Source organism: Dama dama, chromosome 20 (assembly GCF_033118175.1).
Source record: "Dama dama isolate Ldn47 chromosome 20, ASM3311817v1, whole genome shotgun sequence".
Taxonomy (NCBI): Eukaryota; Metazoa; Chordata; class Mammalia; order Artiodactyla; family Cervidae; genus Dama; species Dama dama.
The window spans coordinates 3240304-3259269 of record NC_083700.1 but is presented as its reverse complement, the minus strand read 5'-3'; the positions used below and the strand labels follow the sequence as shown (position 1 = coordinate 3259269).

The following is an 18966-nucleotide window of genomic DNA, read 5'->3' as shown; positions in this document are numbered from 1 at the left end:
TAGAAGGCTTCAGCATACTCCATCTTCACAGTTGCCTCCTACATGCCCTCAGTGTGTGGGACACAGTGGCAATAGTGAACTCCATCTATCCACTGCGGAGTGGCCTCCACCAGGACCCCCACTGTGAGTTATACAAATATTCCCACCCACCACAGCTAGTAAAGAAGCCGCCTGCAGTGCAGGAGACCTGGGTTTGACCCCTGGGTTGGGGAGATCCCCTGGAGAAGGGAAAGGCTACCCACTCCAGTATTCTGGCCTGGAGAATTCTATGAGCTGTATAGCCCATGAGGTTGCAGAGCTGGGCTCGACTGAGCAACTTTCACTTTCACTTTACTTTCACATAGCAGGAGAAAAAAAGGGTGTGGGGAGATGATGTGAACATGTGTGTGTGTGTGTATAATCTGGCACAACTATTCAAAAGCTTGATAACTCCTGCATGGTCTGCACTATCACCGTCCAATAGAATTTTCTGTGATGAAGGAAATGTTCTCTCTCTGCACTGTCCTTCGCCACATGTAGCTAGTGAGTACTTGAGACTGAAGATCTGAATTTTAAATTTAATTTTAATTAATTTAAATTAATGTTCTCATGTGGCCTGGAGCTATTATCTAGGACAGTGCTATAAGAGCATTAACCTTAAAATGCCAAAACAGAACCACTGGAGGTTGAGCTGGGACATTTCTATGACAGAGAATAACACCAGCTTGGATCAGAGGATAATTATTACTACATAAGAGAAAATGTATCACGCCAGTTAAGCTAAACCTTTTATCAATATGTATTGGATTGGCCAAAGAATTTTGTTCAGGTTTTTGTAACATCTTATGGAAAACCTTGAACAAACTTTTTGGCCAACCCAATATTCCTCCATTTAATGTGATTCCAGGATGCCAAACTAATGCTTAATAAGAGATCACATGTTAGTCTAATGCCCAAGTCATACAATAGTGAGGTTGCTTTACTGGGCCTTTGCCTCTGCAGGAAGGGATTGCATTTTGCAATGACTTTAATGCATGCTGGCCCATAGGGAGGAGGAGGCCTGAAGGGTGGCCCTTGGAGAGTCACAGTCTATAAGCTTGAAATTAGTTGAAATATAAAATTTATAATGAACCTAAATCTTTCACTTTCTCTCATGGTATTTTTGAGGGAGGACATAAAAGGAGGCCAGTTATTTCCAGCCAAGTGCTAGCTCTCCTAAGTTTACTTCACTTTTCTTCCTTGGGCTGTTTTCTCTCTTGCTCAACCTCGTTTAGCCAGCATTCAGTCGTGAGCTGAGCCCCCTGTCTGAGCCTGGCATGCCCTGAGGTGTCCTGCGTCCGAGGAGCCATGTGCGCCCTCCGTGGTGTGTACGCCTTCCTGATGACGCAGTGCTGGCTCATGTCCTTTCACACGGGACCTTGGTTTAGTTGCTTCAACTGCTGAAGGATACAAACAGCGTGTCACTTGCTGTCTGCCAGCAGCCCTATGCTCCACAGATGTTTCACATTCTTTGGGACCAAGATCCTTGAACACACTTTTCAGAGCCATTTCCCCCACTGCCAGACCCACTTCCTTCAGCAATGACTTACATGTAAAAAAGATCAGGGCTTTTAACTGGATAGGAACACCCAGACATGTTATAAACAAAGTCTCTGGGGTTCTTCTGGGCCAGCAAGCGCAAGGACATCGCTTTGCAAAATGATCCATATTCCTCTGAGCCTATTGTACATTCTAAGAGAGTCTCTACAAAATAAGTTTAGAGTTTATATTGCATTTATCTAATTGAAAGAAACTGTAATTAAAAAACAAAACAAAACCAAAGGACTTCCCTGGCAGTCCAGTGATTGAGATTCTGCACGTCCACTGCAGGGGGTTCGGGTTTCATCTCTGGTCAGGGAACTGAGATCCCACGTGCCATGTGATGTGGCCAAAAAATAAAAAGCTTATGCAAAAACAACGTCCTCCCCTTCCCACAATCAATTCTATTCAAAGCAAGAGAAAGAACCTAGACTGAATCTAGATTCAAAACTCAGCCTCCATGGAGTCCTTATCAGGGGAAGGGAAACCTCAGGTCTTCAGCAAGTTAACCTTAGCTATGCTATTCCTCCCTTACCCCACCCTCCTCCCCCCACCCCGTGCCCACAGCAGAGCAGTGATTCAGGTACACATGCCTGAAATTATTAACGCCCCAAAGGGAAAAGTAACCACAAATGTATCAGCCACATAGCACTGGAGGGCAGGAATTGAAAACAAATGTGAGAATATGAAACCTGTCCAACTTCCTCTTCCCAGATATTGGGAGATTAGAAGGAAAAAAAAATCCCTTTCTTACATTCTGGAATAAGAAAGGCCAGATCCATAAAGCCATAGTGAAGGAATGGATGGATTATTAAATCCAAACCCTGAGCCCAGAAGGGACAATAGCTTAACATCCTATTTTCAGAAGGAAACAGATGCTGGAAGCAGCTGCTCTCCTAGGACTGTCAGAACTTGAAAGATTTGTACTTCCTTCTTGCAAATGCAGCCAGGTCTCCTGGAGGTTCTAGAGCTCCTTCCTGCCTTCTGCCCCAGTTGTTTTTCTTATAACCTGACTCAATCTGACTTGATAGCAGCCTTCTACCAGGATGTGAGGAGGGGAGGGGAGATGATCACCTCTTTTGGCAGTTTTTTTAAAGAGTCCATATGGACAAACAACAATTATGTTACCACATGTGATAGGCAAAACAAGACAACTGGTTGTACAACTATTTTTTTTTTTTTTTGGCCACACAGCAAGCAGAATCTTAATTGAAACCATGTCTCCTGAAGTAGAAGCACAGAGTCTTAATCACAGGACCACAAGGGAAGTTTCAAAACAAGACAACTGGAAACAACCTGAATATCCAGAAACAGTTCACAACTTTGTGGCACAGCTGTTACCCCAAACTGGGCATGCCTCTTGTTGGATGTCAGACCAATAGTTACACTCAAGCCAAAGACCAAGAGGAAGAAAGATTTATTATTACTTGCATCAAGTAAGGAGAACATCGAGAATCTTTCCCAAAGTAGCATTTCCCCACTAGCAAACCTGGGGAAGTTTTAAGTGAAGAGTATATACATATGTATGAAGGGGCTTGAGCAGAGGAGAGTTCAGTGTAGAATTCAGGCAAGGAGGTTGACAAAGTCCAAGCTTTAGCTGATTGAAGTCAGGAGGGTCAACATCCTTCACCTGAGTGAGGACCTTACTTCCGCAGAACTCAAAGGTATAGTGTTACGCAGGAGGAAGAACTAGACCTCCCCTGGTGGCTCAACAGTGAAGAATCCACCCCCTCTGCGAGAGATGCTGGTTCAATCCCTGATCTGCAAAGATTCCCCCGGAGAAGGAAATGGCAACCCCCTCCAGTATTCTTGTCTGGGAAATTTTTTCAGGGGCAGAGGAGCCTGGTGGGCTACAGTTCATGAGGCCGCAGAGATTCAGACACATCTGAGCACAACTACAACCATGATAAACACACTCACAGGCAGCAAGACAGTTCTTAGGCCAACCATAATTCTTGGGCTCTAAAACCACTGCACATGGTGATTGTAGCCATGAAATTAAAAGACCTTCCATGACAAACCTAGACAGCATATTAAAAAGCAGAGACATCACTTTGCCAACAAAGGTCTGTATAGTCAAAGCTATGGTTTTTCCAATAGTCATGTATGGATGTGAGAGCTGGACCATGAAGAAGTCTGAGCACCAAAGAATTGATGCGTTTGAACTGTAGTGCTGGAGAAGATTCTCAAGAGTTCCTTGGACTGCAAGATCAAACAAGTCAGTCCTAAAGGACATCATCCTGAATATTCATTGGAAGGACTGATGCTGAAGTTGAAGCTCCAATACTTTGGCCAGCTGATGAAAAGAGCTACTCATTGGAAAAGACCCTGATGCTGGGAAAGATTGAGGGCAGGAGAAGAAGGGGATGACAGAGGATGAGATGGTTGGATAGCATCACCGACTTAACAGACATAATTTTAAGCAAACTGTAGAAAATAGTGGAGGACAGGGAAGCCTGGCATGCTGCAGTCCATGGGGTCGCAAAGAGTTGAACACAACTCAGTGACTGAATAACAAGAATCACAAAAGGCCAAAAAGTGGACAGTGGTCCAATTCCTGGAAATCCCCACCCCTTCCCCCAAATAGAATAATTCTCCCACTCATCAGCCTATAAAAATACCCAGCCCTGTAAAAACTGACAACCCTGTACCCTGGATTCTCTTGTCTTCTGAGATGGCCCATACTGTGTCTGTGGAGTGTGTATCTCCCTGAATAAACCTTTCATTTTACTATGACCTGCTCTTGAATTATTTCTTGCACAAAGTCAAGAACCCACACATGACTGCTGTCCCAGGGACTCGCTGAGACCTGGGATGTGACCACCCAGAGCACCCCATTCTCTTTCCTGCAACACTTGAAATTCTTCTTAATGAAAAATCTTGACTATACAGGAAAAATATGTGTTGCGGAATCTGCTGTGTGATCAGTCCATGCAAGATTGCTGCTCTCCTGCTTTCCTCACATCCTCTGCCTCCAGTCCCTGCCTCATCTATACCCTACTCTGACTTGCCTCTTAATCACAGAGCCCAAGTGGAATTGCCTGAGTACTTGGCTCCCAGCCACTCTTCCTCTCCCCCACCGCCAGCTTGTGATTGTTTTAATGCTTAGGCCAGAATGGCTCCATCCAGCTGGGAAATATCTGCCCCAGGAGGCTATGAGGGACTTGCTCCTCCCCTGTTTTCCCCAGTAACCAATGAGCCAGCTTGATGTCAATTCCCCTATTACCTGGTGTAGCCTTCCCTCCCCGCTGGTAGGAGACTGCTGCCTCATCTTGCCTGCAGGTTGGCTCCAGGACCTTGCTTTAGATGTGTCTGATTTCCTATCTTGTTCCCCTCTCCCATAAACCACTGACAGCTCTGTCGGTGGCTCCAGGCTGTTTCTTTGGTCTCGAGGCTGGGCAACTACATACCTTGCAGGCCTGCGAGGTGCACCCAACAACTGTCAAGCCAACCAGGAGGCCAAGGAAACTCCCATGAGTGCTGAGATGTCAGGAAATAAGGATAGGGAGTGGACAGTTGCCAGGAAAATCCTGGGGTGGTCGTGCACTTGCATGTGGAAGCCCCTTGATGAATGGGGGCTTCCAAGCGAGTACCAGAACTCAGAGACACTCCTAATCATATTGCAGAGCTATTGGCCTCCATTGCAGTGGGAGGAAAGAAGTTAGATAATAGGGCGGTGGCTGCGGCTATGCACTGACTCTTCCTCATTGTGGCAAGAGAGCCCACAGATGCTGAAGTAGCAGCCAAGGCTGAGGCTGGGCATCTAGAGGAGGAGTTAAAACACAGGAGAAATGCTAGACTGGCCCAAACCGCAACTATAGACACGAGTAGATCGAGGGGACAAGATGGGGAGTTAGAGACTTTAGTCTGCCATATGGCCTAGCTAAGAGGAGACAGCTTCCTCAGTTCAGATGGTCATGGCCCGTCCAGTTTGGGACCTCAAAGTGTGGGACTCTGCTGAGAGCACCGGTGACGAAGAAGACTGGGTGTGGCCACGGAAACCTCTGTCTCAGTGAGGCCAGTAGGTAGCCCTGTGGTGACAACAGAATAGAAACCAGATCAATTTAGACCACAGTGTATAGGAATGATTTGCTCCCAGCCCTAGAGTGGGGCAAACTGGCCTCCCTCAGAGACTGTACTTGGACTGAGTTAGTTGAACTGGGTGACAAATTTAGGCCAGTCATTGCTTGGTTGCTGTGTATCTGGGATGTCAGTGGGGAAGGCATTATATTAACTGAACAGCATATGTTAATGATGGCCTCAGTGACTAAGCATTCGGCCTGCTAGCAGCACTTATACAGAGCCATCAATGAGGGCAAAGTAATTTTCCTGCTTTCTTGGGTGGTGGCTGACTGCCAGGCCACCTGGCCCAATGAAGGGGATGTACCTCCTACTCCTCTCTGTTGGTAAATCATGGAAAAAACTATAGGATTCATTAAGAGAACCTGGCATGAAATATGCCATATATGACCAGCACTATTAGGGCCTAGATAATGAGTTATTTGCATCAGGCATGAAAAACATGGTCCTCCAGTCTGCTGCGGGGCAGCGGTCTGGGGCTCTAGTTTTCATCCTTAGTCCCTTAGTAGAGCACCCAGTTGCTAGGTGGTGCAAACAAAAGTAGAGTTGGGAGAAATGAAAAAGATATAGCACCAGAGGATCAGAACCACTAATCCCTGAAAGGGGGAAGGAAGCAAGGCTCCTCCTTGCTGTTTCTGGGGACTCACCTGAGTAACTAGAAAACAGATGTGGGAGGACCTGGAGGCAGTGGGGACCCCATAACCAAGATAGATAAGCAATCCAGTGCTACATTAGCAGAGCTATGGCAGAAGCTAAAACCTGAACAAATACCAAATAAGAGAAACCCGAGAGTCCTACGCAACTGAGCTCTTGAACAACAAGGCGCTCCTTCCACTCCTCCAGAGGAAGAGGCCCTGCCATCAGTGCTGGGAGGAGTGTGCAGCCCCAAGGCTACTAGATCAGGGGGTATGGTCAAGGTCCCGGAAAACCCAAGGTCACAGTAACGCAGGCTTCAGGGGAAGGTCCTGGTAACGCGGGTTTCAGGGAACCAGACGCCTCAAGTAGAATTAGGCATTTATTGGCCCCTAAAGAATAGAAGAATTGTTTAGCCATGGTAAACACCAGGGCTGAATGGACATTAACATATAGAAATGTCCACTGGCTCTGTGGCCCCTCTCTGTTGTTGACGGGTTTGTGGGTGGAACGGTAGAGCAAAAAGGATATCATTAATGCCACAAACTAAGTTGCCCCCATCCCTAATATGAAGTGTTCATAGTCCCAATCCCAGAATATACTTGGGATGGATGTGATAGCAGGTCTCACCTTACAAACTAGAGTGGGGAAGTATTTCCTATGAGTGCAAATGATAAAACAGATGAACAGAAACTTTGTCAAAAGGACCCTTATCAGATATTCCTAAGTATACAATAGAACTGAAGGAACTTAACTCTTGAAATCATACTCCCACTTGAGAAGGGCCTCTACACTGGACTGACCTATAGAAAAGACTGCTACCCCCAAATGACATCCACACTAGCACAAGAAAAAGACGGCAACAGTCATGGGCAACTGACCCAAAAATCCAGACCCAGCCTGTTAAGACCCATCCTACTAATGTAACTGAACTTTTTAACAAGTGTGTTTCTCCCTATCAACACTGAAAGTTAGTGTTTATTTCTAACTGAACTGTTGCCAGGATGGAAAGAGAATTCGCTAGTGGAGTTGTCACAGTGTACAACTACGGTGTAGCACTGCTTGCCTTAAGTCTGCTGCTAAAAGTGTACAACATGTAACAGCTCAGTGTAATTAATAAAATGTCTCTAAGCCTCTAAAGTGTTTCTCCACTGACACATCTCTGAGCTTGTCTGATTGGTTTTACACCAACATGGGTAACTAGGTGTTTATGTGTGTGTGTAATATACAAAGGAGGCCTAGCACCAAGGGACATGGTGGACCCAGGGCAGGCAGCAACCATCAAGGGACGAATATTTTGATCATCAATGCTTTCCATCAAAAGATTTGCAGTCCAAAGGGGAAAATGATAGAAGAAATGTTCACATATTAAGAGAAGTCATTCTGATCTTTACATAACTAAACTTTAGGCTAGCCAAAATAGCCAGTTTGTGGCCTATTAAACATTCATTGTACATCTGCTTTAACCATTAAACAAAAGTACATTCAAAATTCAAAATTATGCTATAAAAATCTTTGAATATAATTATTTGGCAAGGGATGTATCCATTAGGTCATACAACATTTATGTAGGGCAAACATCTGTCTCCTTCAGATACGGCCATTGTGGAGCGTTCTGAAGTTTCTCTGCTCAGGTCAAGGTGTTTTTGTGTCATCTGTAGCTAATAGTGTTGTATAGCCAAAATGACAGAATCATAAACTAAAGCCAACATTGTATTTTTAAAGTTCAGATTATATCCAAATTTCCTGACTTTTCCTTCCTCCCTCATTTTTTTCTATCCTTCCTTTTTAATAATTAAAACTATTGCAAGAAAAAAAAAAAACTATTGCAAGAAAAATAAAAAATCAAAATTAACTACAGTTCAGGTATCCAAAATAGAGCTGGATGGCTCTATAGATGTGGTTTTAGACATTTCTGTATAACTGAAAACTTGATATATCTGAACTATATTATAGGCCAGAAAAAAACCACAGGCAGGAGGGGTATCATTTCAGAATATGGTTTCTGCTTGTAATTTGCTTGACAGTCATGATCTCCCCTGTGCTATGCCTGTCAGAGGTCTTACATTTCATCCTTAGCTTGAGCAGAGAAAATCCGTTCATGGAGTGGGCAGCAACAATGGCCTCGCTGCAAAATGAATCTAATTGCTGGGTCTACAGCAAGCTGCCCTTGGTGTCGTCCTCTGGACTTCCATGGAAAATGGACCTAAGTAATGCAACCATGTGGGGACAGCTCACCATCTTCCTGTCCTGGAGCATGCCAATATGTCAGAAGTGCCCTCGTCAGTAAACATTATTGTGTAACAATTTTACACGTTGCCAGGATTACTGCTCATGAAGGCCCCTCAGGTTATGTTGTGCGGAGTGGAGTCGCCTGGCTCCCGGCCACACAAATCCAACTAGTGGGATTAACTGCTTTTTGTTTGGAAACAACTAACCAGTCCACCACTAATGGCACCCAACCTAAGGTGGGGTGGCAGACCTGTACTGTGACTGCTGACGCTTGGCTAGGCCACCAGAGTGTTTCCTTTAAAGCCAAGGCCCTCCTCCCGTACTCCATGGGGGCGGCTCTGGGTTTGCGGAAGCCAGAAGCGGTCTTCCTTTATAACTAGATAGGATGTCGCTGCCCTGGACTTCCTCTCCAGTGACCAGATGAGCACTTAGCTCCAAACTGTGCCCACTTCCTGGAGAGCTATTATCTTTAGCATGTCAGGTGTTTTACTGTTAATCTGCTTTAGCTTCTGTTGTCTGTATTGTATTTGTGGTATCTAGTTGCAGTGCACCTCTAACACCCAGCTCCAGGGATGTCGCGGATGATGGGTGGGCCAAGATTGTGAGTGCCTAGCAGAGTATATAGAGGTGGAGAGTATAATCCCCTCAGACCACTCGAGATGACTGTTCTCTTGCTCTCTGTGCACTCCCTGTTGAACCAGTCCCTGCCTCACCTGCACCCTAACTCACCATTAATTCACCCTAACTCTTTTTAAAAAAGAGGGAGTCTTTTTGGTCATCCCTTGCAGCATGTGGGAACTTAATTCCCCAACCAGGGGCTGAACTCACGTCCCCTGCATTGGAAGGTGGCGTCTTAACCACCGGACTACCAAATAATTCCCCTGACTCCTCCTTCATCGTAGAACCTAAACAGAACTGCCCACATGCTTGGCCCCCCTCCCCACCTCCACCCGCCTCCCCGACTCCTGCCCCTAGCTAGTGATTGTTCTAATCCTTAGGTTAGAACAGTTCCACCCATCAAAGGGAAACACCTGTCTGTGACAGTCAACCTGAGGGGCTAGGAGGAACCAGCAGAGAAGCAGGTTTTCCTGGTAACCAGTGAGCAAACCTGAAGTCAATTTCCCCTATAACCTATAAAGGTTATTTTTTCTTTATTAATTTATTTTAATTGGAGGCTAATTACTTTACAATATTGTGGTGGTTTTTGCCATACATTCACATGACTCAGCCACGGGTGTACTTGTGTCCCCATCCTGAACCCCCCTCCCACCTCCCTCCCCATCCCATCCCTCAGGGTCATCCCAGTGCACCAGCCCCGAGTGCCTTGTCTCATGCATCGAACCTGGACTGGCGATCTGTTTCACATCTGATAATATGCATGTTTCAATGCTATTCTCTCAGATCATCCCACCCTCGCCTTCTTCCACAGAGTCCAACAGTCTGTTCTTTATATCTGTTGTCTCTTCTGCTGTCTCACATATAGGGTCATCGTTACCATCTTTCTAAATTCCATATATATGTGTTAATATATATGGTCTTGGTGTTTTTCTTTCTGACTTACTTCACTCTGTATAATAGGCTCCAGGTTCATCCACCTCATTAGAACTGATTCAAATGCTTTCTTTTTAATAGCTGAGTAATATTCCATTGTGTTATATAAGCACCCTCCCTTCTACAAAGTTCCCTCCCTTTCCCCCTGGTAGCCACGGCTGCTGCCCTGCCATTTGCTCCTAAATGCAATTATTGATGTAATCAGCCAGAGGAGCCAGAAGGGGGCCTAAGCCTGGAAGGGGGCAAGAGAGTACGTGGGGTTCGCTTTCTAACACTGAGCCAGCTCCCCCAGGGCTGTCATCATCCTCAGGAATAGTATATATGTGTTTGGTTGGTATGTTCTTGTGCAGCTTGGAAGTCAGGGACCCAGAAGAAGGAGGAAACTCTGCAGCACCTAATTCTACTTTGGGAGGAACCAAGAGAACCTGATTTTATTACTGCTGCCCTTGCACGCTTGGGAAGCATCTGTTCTTTTTTTTGCCACATCACACATGATGCAGTTCACAGGAGATTCACCCTTACAGGCGATCTTGTCTGTTCAAAAAAGCATCAAGTTGTACAAGCCAGGAGCTGGTTGCGAATCCATGTTAATTTATAAGTCACTAGAAAATGTCAGTGCTTTATCAGTAAGGTGTTATTTGTGACACAGCTCTCAACAGATAAAGTCACCATCAGTTCAGTTCAGTTCAGTCACTCAGTCGTGTCCGACTCTGTGCAACCCCATGAATCGCAGCACGCCAGGCCTCCCTGTCCATCACAAACTCCCGGAGTTTACTTAAACTCATGCCCATTGAGTCGGTGATGCCATCCAGCCATCTCATCCTCTGTTGTCCCCTTCTCCTCCTGCCTCCAATCCCTCCCAGCATCAGAGTCTTTTCCAGTGAGTCAACTCTTCGCATGAGGTGGCCAAAGTATTGGAGTTTCAGCTTCAGCAACAGTCCTTCCAATGAACACCCAGGACTGATCTCCTTTAGGATGGACTGGTTGGAGCTCCTTGCAGTCCAAGGGACTCTCAAGAGTCTTCTCCAACACCACAGTTCAAAAGCATCAATTTTTCAGCACTCAGCTTTCTTCACAGTCCAACTCTCACATCCATACATGACCACTGGAAAAACCATAGCCTTGACCAGACGGATCTTTGTTGGCAAAGTAATGTCTCTGCTTTTTAATATGCTATCTAGGTTGGTCATAACTTTCCTTCCAAGGAGTAAGCGTCTTTTAATTTCGTGGCTGCAATCACCATCTGCAGTGATTTTGGAGCCCCCCAAAATAAAGTCTGACACTGTTTCCACTGTCTCCCCATCTATTTGCCATGAGGTGATGGGACCAGATGCCATGGTCTTAGTTTTCTGAATGTTGAGCTTTAAGCCAACTTTTTCACTCTCCCTTTTCACTTTCATCAAGAGGCTCTTTAGTTCCTCTTCACTTTCTGCCATAAGGGTGGTGTCATCTGCATATCTGAGGTTATTGATATTTCTCCCAGCAATCTTGATTCCAGCTTGTGCTTCATCCAGCCCAGTGTTTCTCATGATGTACTCTGCATAGAAGTTAAGTAAGCAGGGTGACAATATACAGCCTTGACGTACTCCTTTTCCTATTTGGAACCAGTCTGTTGTTCCATGTCCAGTTCTAACTGTTGCTTCCTGACCTGCATACAGGTTTCTCAAGAGGCAGGTCAGGTGGTCTGCCATATTGTCTTCCAAACTGAAGTTAAGGCCCCTGGGCATTTTTCTACCACTTACACAACCACCTCCCTTATTTCAGGGACATAATGCCTTTATCTGAATAAGGAATTTAGATTGCTTTTGGTGAGAAAAGCCCCAGGGCAGAGTGATGAAGAAACAAGTCTTTGGACTAAATTGTGCCAGCCCCAGCCCTTTCTCTCTGGAGAGTGACCTTGGCTGAGTGACCTTGGGCAAGTTATATACCCAAAACCTGATATTGTCTTTTTTTTTTTTTTTAATTGTAGTATAGTTGATTTACAATGTTAAATTCTACCATACAGCAAAATGATTCAGTTATATATTTAATATTCTTTCCCATTATGGCTTATCACAGTATATTGAGTATAGTCCCCTGTGCTATTCAGTAGGATCTTGTTATTTATCCATTCTGTATAAACTAGTGAGCTAACCCCGAACCTCCCTCCATCTCTCCCTGATTCCTCGTCCTTCTTGGCAACGACATGTCTGCTCTCTGCAAGCCTGTTTGTGTTTTGTACATACGCTCACTTGTGTCATATTTTAGATTCCATATGTAAGTGATATCATATGGTATTTGTCTTTTTCTGACTTCACTTAGTATGATAATATCTAGGTTCATTCATGTTGCTGTAAATGGTGTTATTTCATTCACTTTTATGGCTGAGTAGTATTCCATTGTGTATTTGTACCACATCTTTATCCGTTCATCTGTCAAGGGACATTCAGGTTGTTTCCATGTTTGGCTATTATGAACATAAGGATGAATGCATCTTTTAAAATTATAGTTTCATCTGGGTATATGCCCAGGAGTGAGATTGCTGGATCATATGGCAACTCTGTTTTTAGTTATTTGAGGAACCTCCATATTGTTTTCCATAGTGGCTGCACAGATTTATGTGGCCACCAACAGTGTGAGAGGGTTCCCTTTTCTCCACACTCTCTCCAGAATTTTTTATCTGTAGTCTTTTTAATGAAGGCCATTCTGACTGATGTGAGGTGGTATCTCGTAGTTTTGATCTGTACTTCTCTATGAAGAGTTGACTCATTGGAAAAGACCCTGATGCTGGGAAAGATTGAGGGCAGGAGAAGGGGGTGACAGAGGATGAGATGGCTGGATGGCATCATCGACACAACGGACATGAGTTTGAGCAAACTCCAGGAAACAGTGAAGGACAGGGAAGCCTGGCATGCTGCAGTCCATGGGGTTGCAAAGATTTAGATACAACTTAGCAACAGAACAACAATTAGCAATATTGAGTATTTTTTCATGTACCTATTGGCCATCTATATGTCTTCTTTGGCATTACCAACTCAATGGACATGAGTTTGAGCAAACTGTGGAAGATAGTGAAGGACAGGGAAGCCTGGCATGCTGCAGTCCATGGGGTCGCAAAGAGTTGAACACAACTCAGTGACTGAACAAGAACCAAAAAAGGCCAAAAAGTGGACAGTGGTCCAACTCCTGGAAATCCCTACCCCTTCCCCAAAATAGTTGGAATAATCCTCCCACTCACTAGCCTATGAAAATACCCAATCGTATAAAAACTGACAACACTGTACCCTGGGGTTTCTCCTCTTCTGAGATGGCCCATACTGTGTCTGTGGAGTGTGTATCTCCCTGAATAAACATTGTTTCATTTTACTATGGTTCACTCTTTAATTATTTCCTTCCAGTGCAGGAAATGTGGGTTTGACCTCTGGGTCTGGAATATCCCCTGGAAAAGGGAATGGCTACCCACTCCAGTATTCTTGCCTGGAGAATCCCATGGACAGAGGAGCCTGGCGGGCTACAGTCCAGGCAGTTTTAGAGTCAGACATGCCTTAGCAACTGAGCACAGTATGTATTCTTTGGAGAAATGTCTATTTAGGTCTTCTGTCCATTTTTCAAATGGGTTGTTCTTTGTTGTTGAGTTGTATGAGTTCTTTGTATATTTTGGAAATTAAGCCCTTGTTGGTCACATAGTTTGCAAATATTTTCTCCCACTCTGTAGGTTGTCTTTTAGTTTTATCTATGGTTTCCTTTGTTGTGCAAAAAGCTTGTTAGTTTGATCAGGTCCCATTTGTTTGTTTTTATTTCTTCTGCCTTGGGAGACTGACTTAAAAAAACTTTGGTATGATTTGTGTCAGAATGATTTGCTTATGTTCTAAGAGTTTTATGGTGTCCTGTTTTTAAGTCTTTAAGCCATTTTGAGTTCATTTTTGTGTATGGTGTGAGAGTATTCTAACTTCATTTATTTACATGCAACTGTCCAATTTTCCCAACACCACTTGCTAAAGAGACTGTCCTTTCCCCATTGTATATTCTTGCCTCCTTTGTCAAAGATTAATTGACTGTAGGTGTGTGGATTTATTTCTGGGATCCATATTCTGTTCCATTTATTCATATGTCTATTTTTGTGCCAAAACCATGCTGTTTTGATTACTGTAGCTTTGTAGTAGTGTCTGAAATCTGGGAGGGTTACGACTCCTGCTGCTTTGTTCTTTTTCCTCAGGATTGCTTTGGCAATTCTGGGTCTTTCATGGCCCCATAAAAAGTTTAGTATTCTTTGCTCTAGTTCTGTGAAAAATGTCATGGGTGATTTGATAGGGATTGCATTTGTCTTCCTTATTTCATGTGTGGCCTTGCTGCACAGCCTGTAGGATCTTAGTTCCCTGACCAGGGGTGAAACTCCCAACCCGGGAGTTGAAGCTCTAAGTCTTAACTACTGGACCACCAGAGAAGTACTGTTATTCAAAACTAATTTACCCTTCGTCCCACCTTTCTTTGGGAACCATAAGTTTGCTTTCTATGTCTACTTCTGCTTTATAAATAAGTTCATTTGTATCATTTTTTAAGATTCCATATATAAGTGGTATTATAGTTTTACCTGACTTACTTCACTTAGTAATGATAATCTCTATGTCCATCCATGTTACTGCAAATGGCATTTTATCATTCATTTTTATGGCTGGCTAGTATTCCATTGTATATTTGTACCACATCTTCATCCATTCATCTGTCAGTAGATATTTAGGCCACTTCCCTTGAACTGGCTCTTGGGACTAACACTGCAATGAACATTAGGGTGCATGTACCATTTTTAATTAGTTTTCACCTTTTGCAGATATATGGCCAGGAGCAGAGTTGCTGGATCATGGATATGATTTTAGATTTTTAAGGAACCCCCATACGGTTCACCATAGTGGCTACACCAATATATGTTCCCATCAACAGTGTAGAAGGGTTCCCTTTTCTCCATGCCTGCTCCAGCATTTATTATTTGTAGACTTTTTGATGATGGCCATTCTGACTGGTGTGAGGTGATACCTCATTGCAGTTTTGATTTTCATTTCTCTAATAGTTAACAATGTTGAGCATCTTTTCATGTGCTTGTTGGCTATCAGTATGTCTTATTCGGAGAAATGTCTACTTAAGTTGTGCCCATTTTTGGATTAGTTTTTTTTTTTAATATATTTATCTATGTGAGATGTTTATATATATATTAGAAATTAAGCCCTGTCAGTCGCATCTTTGCAAATGTTTCCTCCTATTCCATAGGTTGTCTTTTTGTTTTGTTTATAGTAACCTTTGTTGTGCAAAAGCTCATAAGTTTGGTTAGGTCCAATTAGTTTATTTTTGCTTTTGATTGTATTATTCTTGGAGATGTATCCAAAAAAATACTGCTGTAAAATACTGACTTTATCTTTCTAAAAGTGAGTTTGAGATTGCAACTAGCACTGACTCATAGTGCTAAACAGAGCAAGAAATTCTTGGCATACAGAAAGTATTACTGTGTAATAGCTATTATTACCACCATGTCACCTTCTCCCACCTCTGCTGTGGCAAGATCCTTGAGAAGCTGTGTGTTCCTCATGCTTAGCACAGTGCCTGGCATATGACAGGATATACATTTGTCGAATAGATAAATCCATCTATCCATCACCCATCAACATTTATTGAGCAACTGCTAATTGCCAGATAATGTGCTACACACTAAAGATGGAACCGTGAACAAAATTCTGGGCTCAATTCTGGGCTCGCAGTGCTTATGTTCTGGTAGGGAAAACAGATCAGCACGTGTGTGGTTTGACAGAGAGAAAAACAGCAGGGTTAAGGGGCTTAGAGAGAGCCAGGGGTGGGTGACGTTGTTTTTTTACATATCACAGAAGGTCTCTCTGAGAAGGTGATATGTGAGCAGACACTTAAAGGAAGTGAAGGAGCAAACCACACAAATGTGCAGAACGTGTATGCTAGGCTGAAGGTGCAAAGGGCCTGAGATAGGCATATGGGTGCTATTTCTGAAGGAGAAGCCTGTGTAGCTGGAGAGAGATTAAATTAAGGAAAGGGCTTTGATCTCTTCTTCACTTGATCTAAACTGAGCACACAACACAATCCAGTAATTGAAAAAGATGTATTAAAATATTCACAAAAGTACAACAATTGAAAAAGAGAAATTAATGAACAGGAGGGGTTTTTTACCTGGCTGAATACAGTTCCACTGAAAAACTACAGAGAGCTTGAAATGTAAATGTCAAGTAATCCCTTGTAGGTACCCCCTTACAAGAACCACGTGCAGTCTTGAGAGGCCTCATTCTGCCAAGAATCAGACATGAAAAGGACAGTCCTGCCATCTGGACGCAGCCCCACTATTGTTGTCTGTGTCCAGGAATGAGGATGTTGGGACACAGGAGAAAGGGCCAAAAGATTCATAGGAGGTGGTATGAGGAGTTTCAGAAAAAGCCCCAACGCTGAAGTGCTCCAGCCCAGTGTGAGCAGCTCCCCGCAGACCGGTCAGTCACAGACCCAGAGCAGGAGGCCGGGACCCTTGCTGGTGGAGGTGGGGAGAGGAGGCCCATAGCTGTGTTAGCAGCTGCTGCTCTGGGTGGGAGCTTCACAAACACGCAGAAAAACAGGGCTCTTGCTCTCAGGAGGTGTTAGGAATGTTCTATACATAGTAGATTCATTGGACCTGCTGAGAAAGGAGGAAAAGGAGAATCCCCTTTTCTCTGTAAAAAAAAAAAGTGACTAAGAAAATTACACACATCAATGCATACACTTGGTCTCTCCACAACGCATTTTCTTCTTCCTTGAAATCTTGGGTGGCTGTACAATTCTCACAGTGGGGGGGTGCTCACCAAAGTGTCCTCATCCTGGCAGCCTGAAGAATGCTGACATCTGAATGCCCGCATCCCTCCCCCGCTGCCCCTGCTCCCCACTACACAAAAAGGTCTCCTAAAGGTTCTGGAGTTTTCACTGTGGAGGCAGAGAAGCCCCAGGGTACACTTTGCAGAACTGCTCAGGGCGAGTGTTCATCACTCCTCTTCTGCATGGGGCCTGTGGGCACAAGAGGGGGACATGCAGCCCAGCCAAAAGGTTTTCCTCCCACGTGCAACACACACAGACAAACCAGGTTCAGAGCCGGCAGGTGTGTGGGATGGCAAAACTCAGTCCTGCTGACGTATGTATCAACAGAATGCAAGTTGGAGCACCATGGAATTAACAACAGATAGTCTCTCGGAAAATACAAGATTGTAATATATCATACACTTTTTCTCTGTGTAACCACCTCCTAGACATCTTTAAATCTAAATTATTCTTTATTTCCTTAGAACTTGGCCTTCAAAGTCTCTCAGAAAGAGAACAGTTCAGTTCAGTTCAGTCGCTCAAAGAGAACAAGACAGGAAGAAAAAGGGAAGCAGCTCTTAGGCAACCTCAAGCTAAATGAGATGAAAACTAACATTACCGGTCACACCCACTTACCCCAGTGTGTTCTGGGACAGTATTCCTCCTGGAACTGTGAGCTTTCAATTTTAAATGGAAAAAATTCTTTATAAATCTAACTGCCTTGAAGCTATTATTATAGGAGCCAGGCTGCTGGAAGCGTGACTGAAGCTCTATAAAGATTCTCTAGAGAGAGCTCTGCCATCCTAGAGACTGGCAATCTAATTATTCCATTCCTGCCTACTTAGAAGGAAATGAAATTCTGCTCCTTCAGCTACATGGGGACTTGTTACAAGCACAAAGGACTTCAGCAAAGAACATACCATACCTTTTGCTCTCCCAACAGTACAGTTCTCCTCAAGCCACTCCTAATTCTCTATTTCAATTATGTATTGATTATGGTATGGATCTAGAAGTACCTGGAAAGAAATGACTTCTGGCATTGATCCCCTGCTAATCTTGCTATGATGAATCCACAAATTGAGATGATATGCTACAGAGTGTACTTTTATAGTCTACACAACACTGAAAGCAGAAAACTGCCCTGTATTTCAGAGAGGAAAATAGCAACAAAAATCACAAGTGGCATAGCAAATGGATGCTTTCTAAAAACAACTGCCAAATAGGCGATATTTTCTGGGCTAAAGGTCATCCTGAACATGCTTCCATCATAGCATCTCCACTCTGCAACTACAATACACACAAAAGTGGGTTAAGCCCTTGTATTAAAAGGCCATGTCTATTAGAATACTAAAAGATCTGCTATTTTCCCCATTAAGGCAAACCACATCTAAATGATGGTGATAGGAATGTGTCTGAATTTTCTCAACTGTAAATGACCCTGAAGGGAAGTACAAAAACAGCAAGACAATTTATATATACATAGACTCATACTGTCTCTTCATCATGCAACACTGGCTCCTTGCATCAGGAAGATTAAATAGAACATTTATACACATCCTTTATACACATCTTTTTCTCCCTCTATGGCTAAACATGTGCTTCTCCGTGTTCCGGTTTCCAAGGCCACACACAGTTATGGGCTACATTTTCTGCACAAGAGTCCAGTTTGGATTTGTTTATTGCTTAGGATGTGATCACGGTCTTCTCAGTTTTTCCGAATGTCTGCGTACACCACAGACTCTGACTTGTTAATCCTGTCACTGTGATGTCCGCCAGAGTGGTCTAGTTGCGCATATATGACTGGGCCCTGGAGAAGAGAAGCAGAATTAGAGGTGTGGGAAAACCAGTGGCCTTGTGAGGTGCAGGGGCAGAAGCCATGATTAAAGTGATACTGTTAGGGTTTCAGAGCAACGAGTCCTCCCTTTTGAATGTCTTCAGGAACATATGTTCCTTCTTAGGAACAGAATGTCCGGGACTGACTTTAAAATAAGACTGTGTATACTCGGTAACTGTTCAAGATGGTACACAGAGATTTGTTACACTATTCTGTCTACTTTTGTATTTGTTTTAAGACATCTATAACAATATAATATTCCCTCTTAAGAG

The 18966-nt window shown here is 43.8% G+C and overlaps 1 protein-coding gene across 1 annotated transcript in view; it reads right to left on the bottom strand.

The window, feature by feature from the left end:
• Window positions 1-16133: 16133 nt before the first annotated feature.
• The window catches only part of MPZL1 (myelin protein zero like 1), a 77498-nt gene continuing 74665 nt past the window's right edge, over window positions 16134-18966 (bottom strand). Inside the window, exon 6 of the mRNA XM_061120185.1 lies at window positions 16134-18667. Coding sequence (XP_060976168.1) covers window positions 18566-18667 — 102 coding nt within the window. The 3' untranslated portion in view covers window positions 16134-18565. The remainder of the gene's footprint in view (window positions 18668-18966) is intronic.